The following is a 15,166-nucleotide window of genomic DNA, read 5'->3' as shown; positions in this document are numbered from 1 at the left end:
CCAGGGGTGAGGCAACCACAGCTTAAATCAGAGGCTTCCAAACTTTCTTGATTGTGATTCACAGCAAGAAAACCAAAGTTTCACAAATTTATCCTTCCCGCACGCAAGACACTCTGATATTTTCTATTTCTCTTCTTCTTGTTCCTGTTGGTGACAATCCGCTAAACTGACTTGACCACGCACTTACAGGTCACGGCCACTGCCTTAAATGCCAAGTTTCCCGGGGCCTTTCCGCACACTTCCTGGATCCCCCAGCCTCTCTCTGGTTCCAGCGACCATCTGTCTGTGGGAGCCCCGATCCCACTTCGGGGCTCCAGGCCACATATCCAATTGCCCACTGGACGGCTCCACTTGCACATTTCAAGAGCAACCTTAAAATCGCATCCAAAAATGTATTTTATGATGACTATCCCCGAGCCTTAATAAATAGCACCAACCCGCTGTCCAAGCCAGAAACCTGGGCCTCATTTCCCATCCCTCCCCTCTCACAGCCAATTAATCACCAAGTCCTGCTTATTATAACTTCTAGATTGCTCTTCAGTCCTTCCACTCGCCTCCCATTACCACCTGATGGGGCTACGGCCAAAAGCCCTCAGCACTGCTCCCCGCCCAGACACGTCCATCCTGAAGCCAGGGTGATCTTTCAGAAATGCAAACCGCATCACGTCGTGGCCTGCCTCGGTGGGATGCCGGCCACCTGGGGATGGGGGCCAGCGCTCGCGCTGGGGGCTCGTCCAGCCTTGGCTACTGCCATGTCTCGCCTTGTTCTAGATGGCGGCTCTGGGGTTTGACACACAGTAGAATCACCTGGACAACTGTGACAAAATACCAGCGCCCAGGCCTCACTTCAGGACAATTAAATCCGAATCCCATTAGCGACTGTCCTGGATGGCCAGAGGGCTCCCTGCGTCAGCTCTAAGCAAGGTCTTCAGCTCTCGGGGCCCTGTCATTTCCTGGCTGACTCACAGCCTCGGCCCCATCCCCATACTTACTCTTCAGGTCTTTCTCTGCTTAAATGTCCTCTTCTCAAGGGTCACATCCCTTAACTCCCCAGGTGAGGTCCCCTGGTTCTGTGTTCCTGTCACACCCTAGCGGGCTCTCAAATCTCCTAGCCTGGCACCAGGGGCTGCTCAATAAAGACCTACCAATGGATACAGGAATGGGTTAATTCTAGTATCAGCTATGCTGGGACGCTACTGTTGAGGAAAGCTGGGGGAAAAGAAACCCCAAAACACTACTGATGTACAAGGTGTCAAGCAACATCTGTGGCATCTGTGACGGAAGCCCTCCCTGTTTCCGTGGGGCGTGGGGTTTGCAAGATGAGGCCACTTGGTGCCTAGAGTCAATGGTGTCTTTTAGGCAAGCTCTCCCAAGGGAACGCGTCTCATCCGCAGCGCCTTCCTAGTTTATTGAAGACGACAGACAGGGCACCGTTTCCCCCATTTCACAAAGGATAGGACTGAGTTACCCAAAACGACCAAAGGGAACCAGAGGAAGATGGATTAGGTCTGGGCCCCTCACGGCTGCACTGCTCCGGCTTTCAGGGCGGAGTTAAACAGCTCACAGGGCTGGCTGGAGCCCCCATTCCCGCAGCAAGCGCTGCTCCACCGTATTCCACATGCTGCTTATTAAGGTGCCCATTAAAGCCTTGCTGGTAATTGAAAAAATTATATACGCGTGAGGAGGGTGAGTTAATGTTCACAGAAGAACCTTTACTTTTGCACCTCCTGACTTCTTCCTTTCAAGATGTGCCTTAGGGCTTCCCTGGTGGCGCAGTGGTTGAGAGTCCGCCTGCCGATTCTGGGGACGTGTGCTCGTGCCCCGGTCCGGGAAGATCCCACATGCCGCGGAGCGGCTGGGCCCGTGAGCCATGGCCGCTGAGCCTGCGCGTCCGGAGCCTGTGCTCCGCAACGGGAGAGGCCACAACAGTGAGAGGCCCGCGTACCGCAAAAAAAAAAAGATGTGCCTTAACCTTGCGTTTCTGTGGGGTTCTCTATACCTTATGTGTGGGTGTCAAGTCACGTTTGAGATGTAATTCCTTTAGCCATACAAGCAACTTCGTAGGCTATTATGTTGCATCAACTTTTTCTATAAAAATAGATTGTTCAGGATATTATTCCTGGAACAGAAAAAAATTCTTGGAATTACGGAGTAACTTATGTGCCATACCACTGTTCCAAGAACACATTACTTATTTTATCATGACAAAGTCGAGTCATTAATCTTCTGGCTTCCATTTCAACAATGAGAAATTCTGTGAGGTGCACAGCAGACACCTGCATTACATTTCAGTTCAACTTTATATCATCCATAAACATCTCTGTTTTGGACACCTCGTCCAAACAAATGCTCACAGAATACTCTATGTAGCATTCAATTTTATGAAACTATAAAAGTCCCTTGCTGTTAATTACAGAGACAAACGTCTCATCACACATTTGGTTACCAGATAGCATAATCATTAACCTTTCAGATATAAAATTTGATTTCCAAGTTAAAAAAAAAAAAGATTGTAAAACCCTTGGAATTCAAATAACACAGTATATATTTGTACATGCTCAGAAAAAAATACAATACCAAGAAAACAATTTTATGGATTCTTATTTACAAGGATACCGATTGTCTGGAATCTCGAAAGAAAATCTGTCTAAACTTCTTAATGGTTTTAAAATATATGATCAAATATGCCGGCAAGAAGCTGTCCTTTGTGCGGAAAGGAGGCACAGTAACCTGACCTTGAATGGAATGTGCCCTTTGATCTCTCTCTTCTCGGGATGGTGATGCAGCTGAATTGGTCCATCACAGCCTCTGTCATTTGTTATCCCCCTTCATACGGGCATCTGAGAGAGAACGGCGAGGGAAGGGCATCCAGTCTATGGCAATGCAATAGTTTTTCTCCACTCAAAGCTAAAGGACCCCACACCCCTGGCCTGCTAAGGACCACGCTCTGGCTCGCGTGTGCTGGGGGCAGTCCTGATCATCACAATGACTGGGTGAGATGCTCCCGACCTGCCAACATCCAGAGGGTGAGATCTAGACCTCCTTCCACGCACAGGACTGTCCTGCCCAAGAAAACCGTCTCGGCCCAACACACTGTCCCACTCCGATCAGCTAATAACTGGCGGCAAACTACATTTTAACATGTCTTCACATGGTCCTCATTCATTTATCCAAAATTCGCGATCGAGAGTCTACTTGGTGCCAGGTATTGTGCACTGGGAACACAGGAAGCTTGAAGTCTCGCCCTGTAGGAATTCAAGCTGAGACTCAAGGGGTCAACAGAGGATCTCACGGGCAAGGCAGTTAGTAGAGGTGGTTGTAGGCAGGGAGCAGCAGGGCAGATGCCAAGCCCACGGCATTGCAATATTCCAGGGGCACCTTCACACCGTGCAGCTTAAGCCTGCGAGGCCCTGGGGGCGGGGGCTGGGATACACACAAGGGCGTCCTATTCCCAAGTTAAACTTTAAAAGGGGGGCCTGGGGACTTCCCTGGCGGTCCAGTGGTTAAGACTCCTCACTTCCACTGCAGGGGGCGCAGGTTCGATCCCTGGTCCAGGAACTAAGATCCCACAAGTCGTGTGGCTCGGCCAAAAATAAAGAAAGAAATAAAAGGGGGCCTGCTGTTAACCTAGTAAGAAAGGGGGAAAAAATGTGTAATGAAAAGTAGCTGTTCCATCGTCAGTGTTGGTGTATGTTACTCCTGCCATGTGAGGTCCAGGTAGCTACTAAGGAGGATGTGTAGATTTTCGCCTCGTGCAGCCAGGATAGGAGCTGGGAGGTACAAGAGGTGAATGATAAAGCTTCAAGATGGCTGATCTCGCTACTTTATTTTTAATTTGAAATCGGGCTCCTGGCACACTCGCCAAGCATCCTTGGATGTTTGTGACGTGACCAGTGTGGTGCTGGGGGATGGGACACAGAGATGACCGTGAGGGAGTTTCCAACCCGGGGGGGGGCAAGACAGAAGTAAACTGGCAGTGCCTTCGCTTTGGTAGAGATGCTGTGGAAGGAGAGGGGAGGGGGAAATCAGAGAAGACTGCCTGGAGGAAGTCAACTTGGAGCCTTTAGGGATAAGACAGCCAAGCAAAGCGAAGGGAGCATGGTGCAGGTGTGGGGTTGTCAGCAGAGGAGGTGGTCCGTGCAGCCACCAAGGCGAAGAGGTAAAGAGGGGAAGTGAGGCCGCTGCAGGAATGGGAAGTGGTTTGGTGGGAAGGGCAGTGTCAGGAATAAGCTTGAGGCAGGCAGGTGGCAGCTCGTGCAGGGTCTTATCTGTCATCTGGGTCCTAATCTGAAAGCCACAGACAACCGGAGGTTCAGGCAAGGGGGCGACTCTCCAGGGGCCCTCCGTGCGCCCCCTGCCTCAGTCACCATAGGTCCTGGCGTGCATCCTGCTACTGCACTAACATTCCTTCCCAGGTAGTGTTCTCTCCAATAATCTGTTACTTTCAAGAATAACAGACTTGTTGCATAAACGTCCTAGATCTATTTTCAACTTTGAGATGCAAAACACACTGTTCCCGGAGTCTTTCTTTCACCTCATGGATGGCCGGGCTCTTTTCCTCCAAAAGGAAACATCCACATTCCCATGGGAACCAGGGAAGCTAAATTGTTAAGACATCTTCTTAGATTCTGTCCCTCACGAAGATTTCTTTGTTTCAGCGATGCGGTCGTGATCGTTACTGGAAAAGCCAACTCTCACAACCCATCACACGTTTCACTTGTACGGCGGTTGCTGACCCACACCGAGCTCTTATGAGAAACAGAAAGACAGGTGCGTGCAGTTGTGCGATGGGGTTGGGGCAGGGTTCCCAAACGGGCCATTCACCAAGGTCTGCTGTTACTTAATGCATGGATTTTCTTAAATCCAGGTAGGAAAACTTACTGCAGGTGGAGAACCAGACAATCAGTTCTAAACATGGGCTTATAAACAGGACAGGACACCCTTCAGCCCCTTTATAAAGGTGTGCCAAAATCACAGCGGAGTATGGAGCCAGCAGAACATAGGTTATTTTTCAGTTTGGGTCTGCAACATGCCGCTGCTTTCATATGCGAGCTCCTCTCCTTTTTGGTCTTTTCTAGATTTGAAAAAAATATTATATTTTGACTTGTCTCTCACCCATCAACAACAGAAATCCCCAATTTCTACGCTAGCTTAGTACATGACCAAAGCTTCTTCAGTTAAATGAGGCATATCTTTGGTTCGCTAACTGTCTCTAAAATCTCAAGACGGTAGTATATTTTATTTATTTATTTATTTATTTTTGGCTGAGTTGGGTCTTTGTTGCTGTGCGCCGGCTTTCTCTAGTTGCGTCGAGCGAGGGCTACTCTTTGCTGTGGTGCACGGGCTTCTCATTGCAGTGGCTGCTCTTGTTGCGGAGCACCGGCTCTAGGCGTGCGGGCTTCAGTAGTTGAGGCACGGGGGCTCAGTAGTTGTGGCTCGCAGGCTCTAGAGCGCAGGCTCAGTAGTCGTGGCACACGGGCTTAGTTGCTCCGCATCATGTGGGATCTTCCCGGACCAGGGATTGAACCCCTGTCCCCTGCATTGGCAGGCGGATTCTTAACCACTGCGCCACCAGGGAAGCCCACGGTAGAATATTTTAAAGCAAATCTTCAGAGTCCTATGCAACCGTATCCAGTATACTCATGCAATGAGATAACGCAGATTTGAGTACCGATAATTTGGGTACCTACTGTGATCAAACAAAATGCTGTGCTAAGTGGTCTAAAGGATTCAAGACAGAATCCAGGTCCCACTTGCTCTGTGATCCTCCAATGTACATGAGGAGAGATGGGGCAAAAACGACCACAATTCAACGTGGGAAGTGTTTGGGGTGACCTGGAGCACAGCAAAGGCACGTACAAAAATGAGCAACTACTAGGCAGTCCATGGTAAGTGCCACAGGAGAGTGGTGTTCCTATTTAGTGCTGAGGTGTCCAAGAAGAAAGCGTAACCTCTAAGTCAGAAGAGAAGGTAGAAGGGGATAAAAATAAGAATACAGCATTTTCTAGTTTGAAAGAGTGTTTCACCGTATAGGATGTCCTGCATGCTGTCAGGGCATCTGATGAGGGGCTCAGGACCACCATCAGTATTGCATTATGGAAGATAAAGGAAACCCTCCAGAGTCTTGTCCGAGGTGTGCCGAACTGTTAACCTGAGACTGAAGCTGGGGTTTTCCGACCTTGGTGGATGTTAAACAAACCTTAGTTCCTTTCTTCCTAAATGGGTCCCGGGCTTCCCCGCGCCCAAGCCTCTGGCCGCCCCCTTTCCTTCTACCTGTGGTGGGGCCCCCTTTCTCACCTGGAAGTCCTACTTTGCTGGGGGTGGGCAATTGGGTTCCAGGGAGGTAAGTTATATCAAAGTCGAAGATGGTGATGCAGATTAGGGGCAGACTGTGGATACTCAAGACTCAGTTAAGGGATTTCACCTTGACCCTAGAATCCATGAGAAGGCACTTAAGTCTCTGAGCAGGGGAGAGAATAATGAATTACATACTAAGATCAGCTCGTGTGGGCAGAAGGGGACGGGGAGGACAGGCCGCTCTGGCTTAAGGAAAAGAGGACAGAACTAGATGTCAAAGCACCCGATTTAAAGCGGGGCCAGCTACTAATTCCTGTGTGATCTCAGGCAGGTCACTGTCATCTCTGAGCTCAGCTTCCCATTTGTCTAAGGGACATAACACCTACCTCACGGTGTGGTTATGATATTAACTCAGTGATTAATGGAAGTATGAGACAGGCCTAGCAGCAAAAGCTCCAGAACTTCAGGCAATAAAGTAAGTGCTCTCCAAGGACAACTAAGTCTGCACCCACAGCTACAGAAGCACATGTACTTATGTGCACTTACACTGAAAGAAGCCATCAGTGTTTAGGTCTCCTCAAGAGGCTCTCAAATCGGACTTTGCTTGCTCTTGTTTTTGAAGCCATTTTTGGACCCACGGTAGAACCAGGTATACTTTCAGTGCCACAGGAATTCTCGGAAACCATCTGGACAAGAGGCTTTTACACAGGGATGAGGGCACCCTGACAGTTCTGCAGAGGCTAGCAGAGGAGGGTAGGACATGGGACAAGGTGCTCTGGGCTTCTTCCGCATGCTCCTGGCTGCCCCACTCCCCTTCCACTTCTGTACATATTGGGGTCCCAGCCAGGAGTTCATTTGAACGAGCCTTTCCCGTGGTTAAGGGCATGGTTTTGGAGACAGACAGACCCTGGTTTGTATCCTGGTTCTGTCACTGAGTTGCTTTGTGAAATCCTCAAATTCCTCGTCTGTGAAGTGGAAATAATAATATCTTTTATGGGACAAATAATGGGGTAACAAAGTTCTTAGCATGGGGACTCCCGGGGAGGTCCAGTAGTTAGGACTCGGTGCTTTCACTGCCGCCGTGGCCCCCGGTTCAATCCCTGACCAGGGAACTAAGATCCCGCAAGCCGTGCGGTGTGGCCAAAAAAACCAAAAAAACAAAGTTCTTAGCATGGTACCTGACACACAGCAAACTCGATGAATGACACCTACTCTTGTTGGCTGCATTTCCAACCCAAAGAGAATTTTGAGACTCTGGGGACCCTGGTAGAGGCCACTGTCATCAAGAAAGCCATTGAAAAGAGATTCAAAATATCAGAGACCTACACCCTGCTCACTTGGCTTGGCGGCTGCGCCCTGAGCTTCATCTTCTGACAGTTGTGTCACAGACTTTATTAAAAAGAACAACTAGCTAGACCAGGGCCCGACACATAATTGGAGTGCAGTAAATATCTGAGTGAATAAATGGACCAGACACCTGAAAAACAGACATGTTTATCTATTACAATAGTAAATCTAGAACAAAATCCAAATATAAAAGATTTTATGAAATGTTTGTATTATAGTTATGAATAGTAAGTTCATTGTCTCATTAAAACACTTCCTAAAAGTGCCTTGCTGCCGGCTGAGGCCTCTCCGATGATCCTTGGGATTTGCCTGGCTCAACCAGGCGGAGGCAAAAGATCTTTGGATAGGAGACCTGGGTTTACTCCAGGTTCTGCTACTTATGAGCAAGTCACTTGAGCTTCAGTTTCTTCCTCTGGGGAATGGGAACAACAACACCGCCCAGGCTACCGCACGGGTCCACCGTAAAGTCATGGGACGACAGGTGCGCCAGCGCTGTCCAAACTACAAAGTGCACCTGGCACTTAAAGTCTGATGACAGTGATGCTCAGCCCTCTGCCGAGACTCACATCACCCCTCCCACCTGGAATCTTCTCCAACTCCCCTCTGCCTACCCAAATCCTCCCCTAGTTCGAGATCTCCCCCTTCCAGAGCTTTCCACCCGACCCTGAATGTGATCCTTCCCTCCTAGCTCTGCTTTTGCTCATTGCCCTGAAGGTTCACGTTTGTGATTTATCATGTACACACGCTGTGCGTGCTATGGGGTGTTTCCAGCTCAGGTGGACCTGCGTGGGGTCCCGGCTATGGCGCTTGTCCCCTGGGAGACCTGTGGCAGCCCACCTGACACCTCTCAGTCTCATCTACAAAACAGGGATGGTGATAACTCTCATAGATTTGCTCTGAGGAGTAAATGAGATCCTTCACGTCAAGTACTGGACTCAATGCTGGGCACAGAGCAAGCACTCAGACAACCGCAGCTGTTATGGGTGACTGAATTCCGCTCCTTCACTGGGTCCTGAACTTGTCCTATCACCCCAACTGGATTTTAATCCTTGAGAGCAGGGTCCCTGTCCTATCCACTTCTCTGGTTTCCCCTGACCCCACTGCCACTCTAGAAAAGTGCTGAGTTCGTCATATCTTCTCAGAAAAACACCTGTTGAATTGATCAAAACGAATTAAGTTGTTTTTCTCCAAAATAGTGACCCAATCTTTACAGTGGCCCATCACGGCCAACCTGACAAAGCCAATGTCCACAGGGTAAAGTAACCTCTTCTGATCCTGTTATCAAGTGTGAGGAATGCCCAAAGCGCTCAGCCAAGCCATTCACACCATTGGGCCATCCTACCTCGCTGGATGTGCAGCATACATGAATCAACAGCCTGAAAATATTCTGAGGAAACTGATTTGAGGCGGGAACCTCTGCCAGATTCTGCAGCGTTCTCTTCCCCTGAGACATGAACTGCAATCTTATAGGCGCAGATAGTATCAAAGATGACACATATGTACGTTTGAACACAGAAAATCCCATGCAGCATCCCGAGGGCCATGTGTGAGGAACGCGTTCTAGGTGAAACAGTTCTGCTATTTTGCTAACAAACTCCCTTGGATGTCACAGACCTCACGCAGAATTCTACGCCATAATGAGTTATATTATGGGTAGACTCAAGCCATTTACGAAACAAACATGATTTACATTTGCGAATAAAAGTCCACTTTATTACACTGTCAACAACAGAATTCTGATTCTCATATGCTATCAGTAACTATTCTCAGTTACTCTAGAAATCGGGTTTGTGGCATCGTTTGCTCTTCCACTTTTTTTCTTTTCCAAACTGACACGAAGATCACAAAAGAGAAATGTTCTTTGGGAACCATATCACACTTTTCCCAGAATGAGCAGAAGACTGAGAATAACCCAGGCATTTTTATGCTGGTCCATCTTTTGTCCCTTGATGTCAAAGGCCTCCCTGACCAACAACTGAGAAACTTATCCCAAGCCTGGCCTTTCACTGATGTTCTCTTATCTTCCTGGACTCGAGCTAGGAAAAACGAAGCCAGCCCTGCCCTGTGGAGAGTTTACCTTTTACCGAATTCCGAGCGCTAGCATCTTCCTGCTCTGCATCTTTCGCTCTCTCGTACCCAGAATCCACCTACTGTATAGCGCCCTCACCGTTTTCCAAGAAGGGAGCAGAAAGGGGGGGGGAAAGCCTGCTTTGTTGGAGATGAATGAAACCAAGGATATGATGTTCTTTTTTATGATAAATGTACATTTTTCTACTAATAGGCAAGTTCTTCATTTCAAATGGTTAGATTGGGTGGTGCTTTGATATATAGAATTTCCAACCGATCAAGTTTAGGGAACTGAAAATACAGGATTCTGAGTAAGCTGAAGGAACTGAAGAGAGTACAATCCAGGAATATCCTCCTGCTGGGTCTTAGCGTTTCGCTCGACTGTGAACGTTTGGGGTTCTAGACCTCTGAAAAGTAAACAGGTGCTAAGGACAGTGCTGGCCTCAGTCATGCTCTCTGCCTGGATGGAAAGATTCGCGTGACTCTGGTGCTCACTTGTGGAAGAAATGCCATTATTTCCCTCCTCTTTTACCTCTACTCATTATCTGTTTGACTTCTTGGTCCTTTGCAACCCACCCTTTCTCTTCCTCAAAGCAAAAGAGTGAGAACGCCCCACTGCCTGGCTTCCTCGTTGTTTTAATTGGCAGTACGTTGGGTCTGAGCACACATCCTGCTTCCTTAAGACCTATCAACTCTCCCCAGAGATATGGCCATTCTGGCCCTTGCTTTCAATGGCTCTTGCCACGTGTTGTTTCCTCGTGTGCGGCACCCGGCTCTCACCCTGCCCCTGGGGCTCGAGGAGGTATTGGGGATGGGCAAGGTGAGGGCCGAGCACCATGATGTACCCTCCACTCCAACCTCACGGGTACTTCATTCTTCGTGGCAAAATCCTAAATCGTTTAATTTTGGGCTCATGGTCTGCAAATAACAAACTGCACAGGCAAGGCCCCATCAGGTACAGTATGTGCACCAAAAATCACACTTGGAGAGAGGGGCATCATCTTGGGGGACCTACTTATCCATCACGCAGCTACTCCTGTCAGATGGCCTCCAAGATGCTGCTTGGCTCTGCTTGGCCCTGGGGTAAGCTGGGAAGGAGGGTGGGGAGAGCAAAGTGTCGCTCTTCTCTCTGACCACCGATGCTGGTGGGAAATGAAAACAGAGCCAGACAGATGAGAAGTGGCTCCGTGATCGCTAGTCCTATCAAGAGGTGGTTCGGCGGACAATCACAATTTTCTCTTCCTTCCGCTTTTCGGCTGGAGAGTTAATTTAATTTTGTCGTGGCAGGATTAGCAACCAGGCCACAGAGGTGAAGGGACATTATCGTCAGACAGCGTATTAATCCTCTATCCCACCCAAGGCAGAGGCAGAACCAAACAAATAGCAGCTTCTTGGAAATTGAATTTCTGTTACCCAGATGTCAAAGATGTAATACCCCAATTACACGAACTACAGCCGGTGAAGCATACCAGTGAATATGCAACGTAAATGGGGCGAACGCAGAGCCACAGAACTGCACGGTCAGCATCTGGCTCTGGGTGTGAGTGATAATTAGCACTATGTGTAGACACTAATAAACATTTATGTCTGAAATTACAACTTTTAGCAATGTTAATAAGGGATATATTGGCAATCCGTAAAATAAAGGGTCTTGAAAAGAATGTCAGACATTAAGCAATGGCAGACATGTCCCATTCTGGCACAATCTTTTTTTTTTTTTTTTTCCCCTTCTCTCTAATTGCAAATGGCCATGCTGTCTTGCTGAGAAATTCATTGACATGAGAACCTACCTAAAAAAATGGGTTGTGTCTCTTTGGCCTTCCCATTAACATCGGTGCTGAATTCTGAGATCTTACAGACCTCATGGTGATAATCTGGGGTGAGAAGACAACGAAAAATTAGAATTCTAATGACCTACAAGATGTGAATCAGCAAGAAAGGCTAGCATCTCATTATATATAGTAGGTATAAGCTATACTTTAATTTATAAATATAATTTTCGAGAACTCAGTTAATCACAGAATTTGTAGTCATTGGTCATCCCTACAACTTTGCTTACTCTGGAGAAGTACACAGACTTGACATTATTACTTTGACTTTAGAAAACGGCTCTGCTTGATCACACAGTTTTCTCAGGAAATGTGGCCCACAGATGCCAGTTACATACGAGGCTTCTTTTCTTCCAAATGACAAGTATGTTTACAAGGAATAGAAAGAAGCTTGCCCAATCAGAGGCCAGGGGAAGATGCCAAATTTATCTCTACAACCCATTTTCATGAGTAGATGAATAGTATGCTTTAGAGTTACCCGGTACTCTCAGTTTACCCAGAAAAACCCCAGGCTTTGAGCAGCTTACAGGCAAGCCCACGTGAAAAATACTGAGTTGTTATTTCAAGTATAGTATAATTTGGATAAGAAAGTGAGTCTTGCATTCAGCTATTGCACTTTAATATGCAACCGTTTATGTTCTAAAAATGCACCTGCAGAGCAGAGAGAAAAATCAGACCCATAATTTTTTTTTAAGAAAAGGAAAAAAACAAACTTGCTATGTCAGTCAAACTTTAAGACACAGTATTTTACAAGCTTCTCTATAGAGGCTACTGTGCTTTGGCAGTTGTCTGTTTCTAAAAAGTAGGATCGCTTAGGTAAGAAACTAGACTAGGTCCCTTGTTAACAGCGATTCCCTTTTTGGGGCCTTAGACCTCCCAGGACAAGGTCTAAAAAACTCCTCTCACTTTTAAGATAAAGTGGTAGGTTTCCTGAGGTCATAAATAAGAAAGTAGCCTACATTCCAGAATGAATCAGATAGACCAACAGGCCAGTCAAATATGGAGGGACTTTTAAAGTACAAATGACTGAGCAATCAACACTGCTGGGGGAACAAAATGTTCGTAGAGACAGGGAAAAGCCAAATATTTTGAATACGTAAAACTACTTCAGGCTTTTTTCATTAAACAGTATCCGAACTCAACAGGAGGAAACAGGGGTAGATCTCCAAAATGTCTATAATCAAACCATTTTCAGAGTAACCCAAAGCAGGCTTTACTGAATCTGCATCATAGTTAGCTCAGCTTAGCTGGAAATTGCAATCGCCCTCTAATTTTCATCAGCTTACATGGGACTTCTCCAGGTTGGTAACACAATCGCCTTGCTCTCTGCTCTGATGCCCATGCTAGATAAAACAACAGAGGACCAAAGTGGACAGGTTCTCTGGTTTGGTTCTGACTTCAAGCTGATTCAAAGGCGATACTTAAACAGGAGCATTCTAAACTCAATATTGGGACTTGTGACATGATGGGGAGAAAAAAGTCACCTGCCTCTAAGGTAACACAATGCATTTTGATTTTTTTTTTTTACATCTGCCCTTAAGTTCTCATCGTTTTTCGAAGTCACATCAGGAAAAACAGAGACTCTTAACAAGTCACTGACCACAGGCAGGACTATTCAGCTTTCCCCTCGCCTGATGAAATAAACCCAAGCCCAGAGACTGCGGTGTACACCTGTTAAATCTTCAGGGGTCGGCTGGATTTTTTTTTTTTTTTTTAATAATACTTACCTGACGGATAAGTGATCTATTCCAAAACACCTTTCCAGGCCAAATAACGTACCCAGAAAAGATGCTGAATGTCAACAATTCTTATTTGGGCTTGGACACCTAATGAGCGTCTTTCTCCATCTTCCAAACGCCACCAGCACCTTTCTTCCTCCTCTTTGGGGGTTGGAAAACACACCGACCCCCAACCCACCACAAGCACTGGTCCGGGTTGGTGTTCGCACCGCCTGATGGAGAGGCGTCCTCCCCCACCCCGCCGCCGAGCCACAGGAGTGGAATACCAAAGAAGGCTCTCCGCGCCCCAAGTGTCATTGTTTGTTAATTTCCTGATGTGCCCTCCGACTTGTTTACGCGGAATCACATCCTGCCTCCCCCCGGCACAACTTTCCTCGCCGCCCTGCGGCCGCAGCCCCCCCTCGGGAGGGGACCGGGGGGTCCCGGGAGCCCCGGCCCCGCGGGAGTTAGCTGCGCGGCCCGGGCGACGGGCAAGGGGCCGGGGGCTGTTTACGCGGCGCCAAGTCCTCGCTCCGCCGCCCGCACGCCCCCCGCCCGGCCCGGCCCGGCCAGCCGCTTACCTCGGCTCACCAGTTTGAAGCTCTGGGATTTCCTGCTCCGCTTCCTCTCCGAGAACTCCATGGTGCGGCGGGCAGGCGGGCGGGCGGGCAGGGCAGGGGCTGCGGCCGGGAGCGGCCAGCGGCCGGGCGTAGGGACGGAGGGAGCGGCGGCCGAGGCGGCGGCGGCGGCGGCGGCGCTGGCTCTTGTCACCCGGCAGCGGGAGCGCGGGGACCTAGGTCCGTCTCTTGGATCCGCAGGGGGGAGGCACAGGCAAGGGAAAAACCACTCGAGCCCGCCGGGGGCTGCGGCCGGCGGGGCCCGGCGGGAGGCGCTCTCTCGGGAGAAGTTGCCCCCTCCTGGCCGCCGCTCAGCGCGCCCCCCGACCCCGGCTCATCCCCGCTGCCGGGCGAGAAGCCGCCGTAGCCGAACTTTCCGTTGGGGAGCGAGTAGTTGGGGGCGGGGAGGGCGGGCCGGGGCTGCCGGCGCCCTGGGCGCTCGCCGCGGGTCGGCCTGGGCGCAGCTCCGGACGCGGCGGCGGCGGCGGCAGCGGCGAGCGCGGCCCCGGGGACGCGGCGGCCGGGCTGAGGGCGGCGGCGGCGGCGGCGGCGGCGGCGGCGGCGGCGGGGTGCCAGCCGGGTCGGGGCGCTGACCGCCCCCGCGGGAGGAGGGGCGCCGGGAGGAGGCGGCGCCGCCGGGACCCCGGGGCCACCTGCTGGCGGAGCGCGGCTGCCGCCATCCCCGGGGACCCGGGCCGCCGCCACCCACCGGCCTGGCCTCGAGGAGGAGCCGGAGGCCGCGGCGCGGCGCTTTCGGCCCGGCCGGCCGGCCCTCCGGTCCCCCCAGGACCGAGGGCCCTACCCGGTGCGGGGGTCCGGACGCCGGCGCCGCGGGGGTCGGCGAGTCGGGGCGCGGCTGCCCGGGGGGCCCGGCTCCGGGGCCCGAGCTCGCCTGCGTCTCCTCGCCGCTCCCCGGGGCCGATCTCGTTCTCAACAGCCCTGGGTGTCGGGGACCCTCCTGGCCAGCCCACTCCTCGCCTTGGGATTCCGGGTGTGCGAGGGCCAGACTCACTGGTTTCAGGCAAGTTTTAGGGGGGAAAAAAAAATCAACCGAAACCCAAAAACTTACCCATCTGCGCTCTGCAAGGAAAAGAGATTCTAGAATTGACTGATGAGCCGAGTATGGAAAAGAGTGAGCTTCAGTTCTCTACCCCAATACGAGGAGGGCTGTAGGAAGATAGGGAGTTACGTTCAAGGAGAGAACTTGAAATGGGGGCTTTGGGGAGGGTGGAAGGGGTGAGCGGTGCGACGTCAGGGGGTGCCCGAGCGCTCTGCTGACTCTTAGGGAAGA

General features: G+C 50.2%; 1 protein-coding gene across 4 annotated transcripts in view; it reads right to left on the bottom strand.

Moving 5' to 3' along the window:
* BEND7 (BEN domain containing 7) overlaps positions 1 to 14,232 on the bottom strand; it is a 77,814-nt gene extending 63,582 nt beyond the window's left edge. For 3 of the 4 annotated variants that reach the window (XM_032624222.1, XM_032624220.1, XM_032624221.1), the window contains exons 1-2: positions 13,840 to 14,232; positions 11,502 to 11,585 (exon numbers count right to left, since the gene is read on the bottom strand). In XM_032624222.1, coding sequence (XP_032480113.1) covers positions 11,502 to 11,585; positions 13,840 to 13,900 — 145 coding nt within the window. In that variant the 5' untranslated portion in view covers positions 13,901 to 14,232. The remainder of the gene's footprint in view (positions 1 to 11,501; positions 11,586 to 13,839) is intronic. The other variant, XM_032624223.1, reaches the window with a different exon arrangement.
* Positions 14,233 to 15,166: the final 934 nt, after the last annotated feature.

The sequence above is a fragment of the Phocoena sinus genome, chromosome 2 (assembly GCF_008692025.1).
Source record: "Phocoena sinus isolate mPhoSin1 chromosome 2, mPhoSin1.pri, whole genome shotgun sequence".
In the NCBI taxonomy this organism is placed as follows: domain Eukaryota; kingdom Metazoa; phylum Chordata; class Mammalia; order Artiodactyla; family Phocoenidae; genus Phocoena; species Phocoena sinus.
Note: the sequence above shows the minus strand (reverse complement) of the source record. Positions and strands in the feature narration are given on the sequence as shown.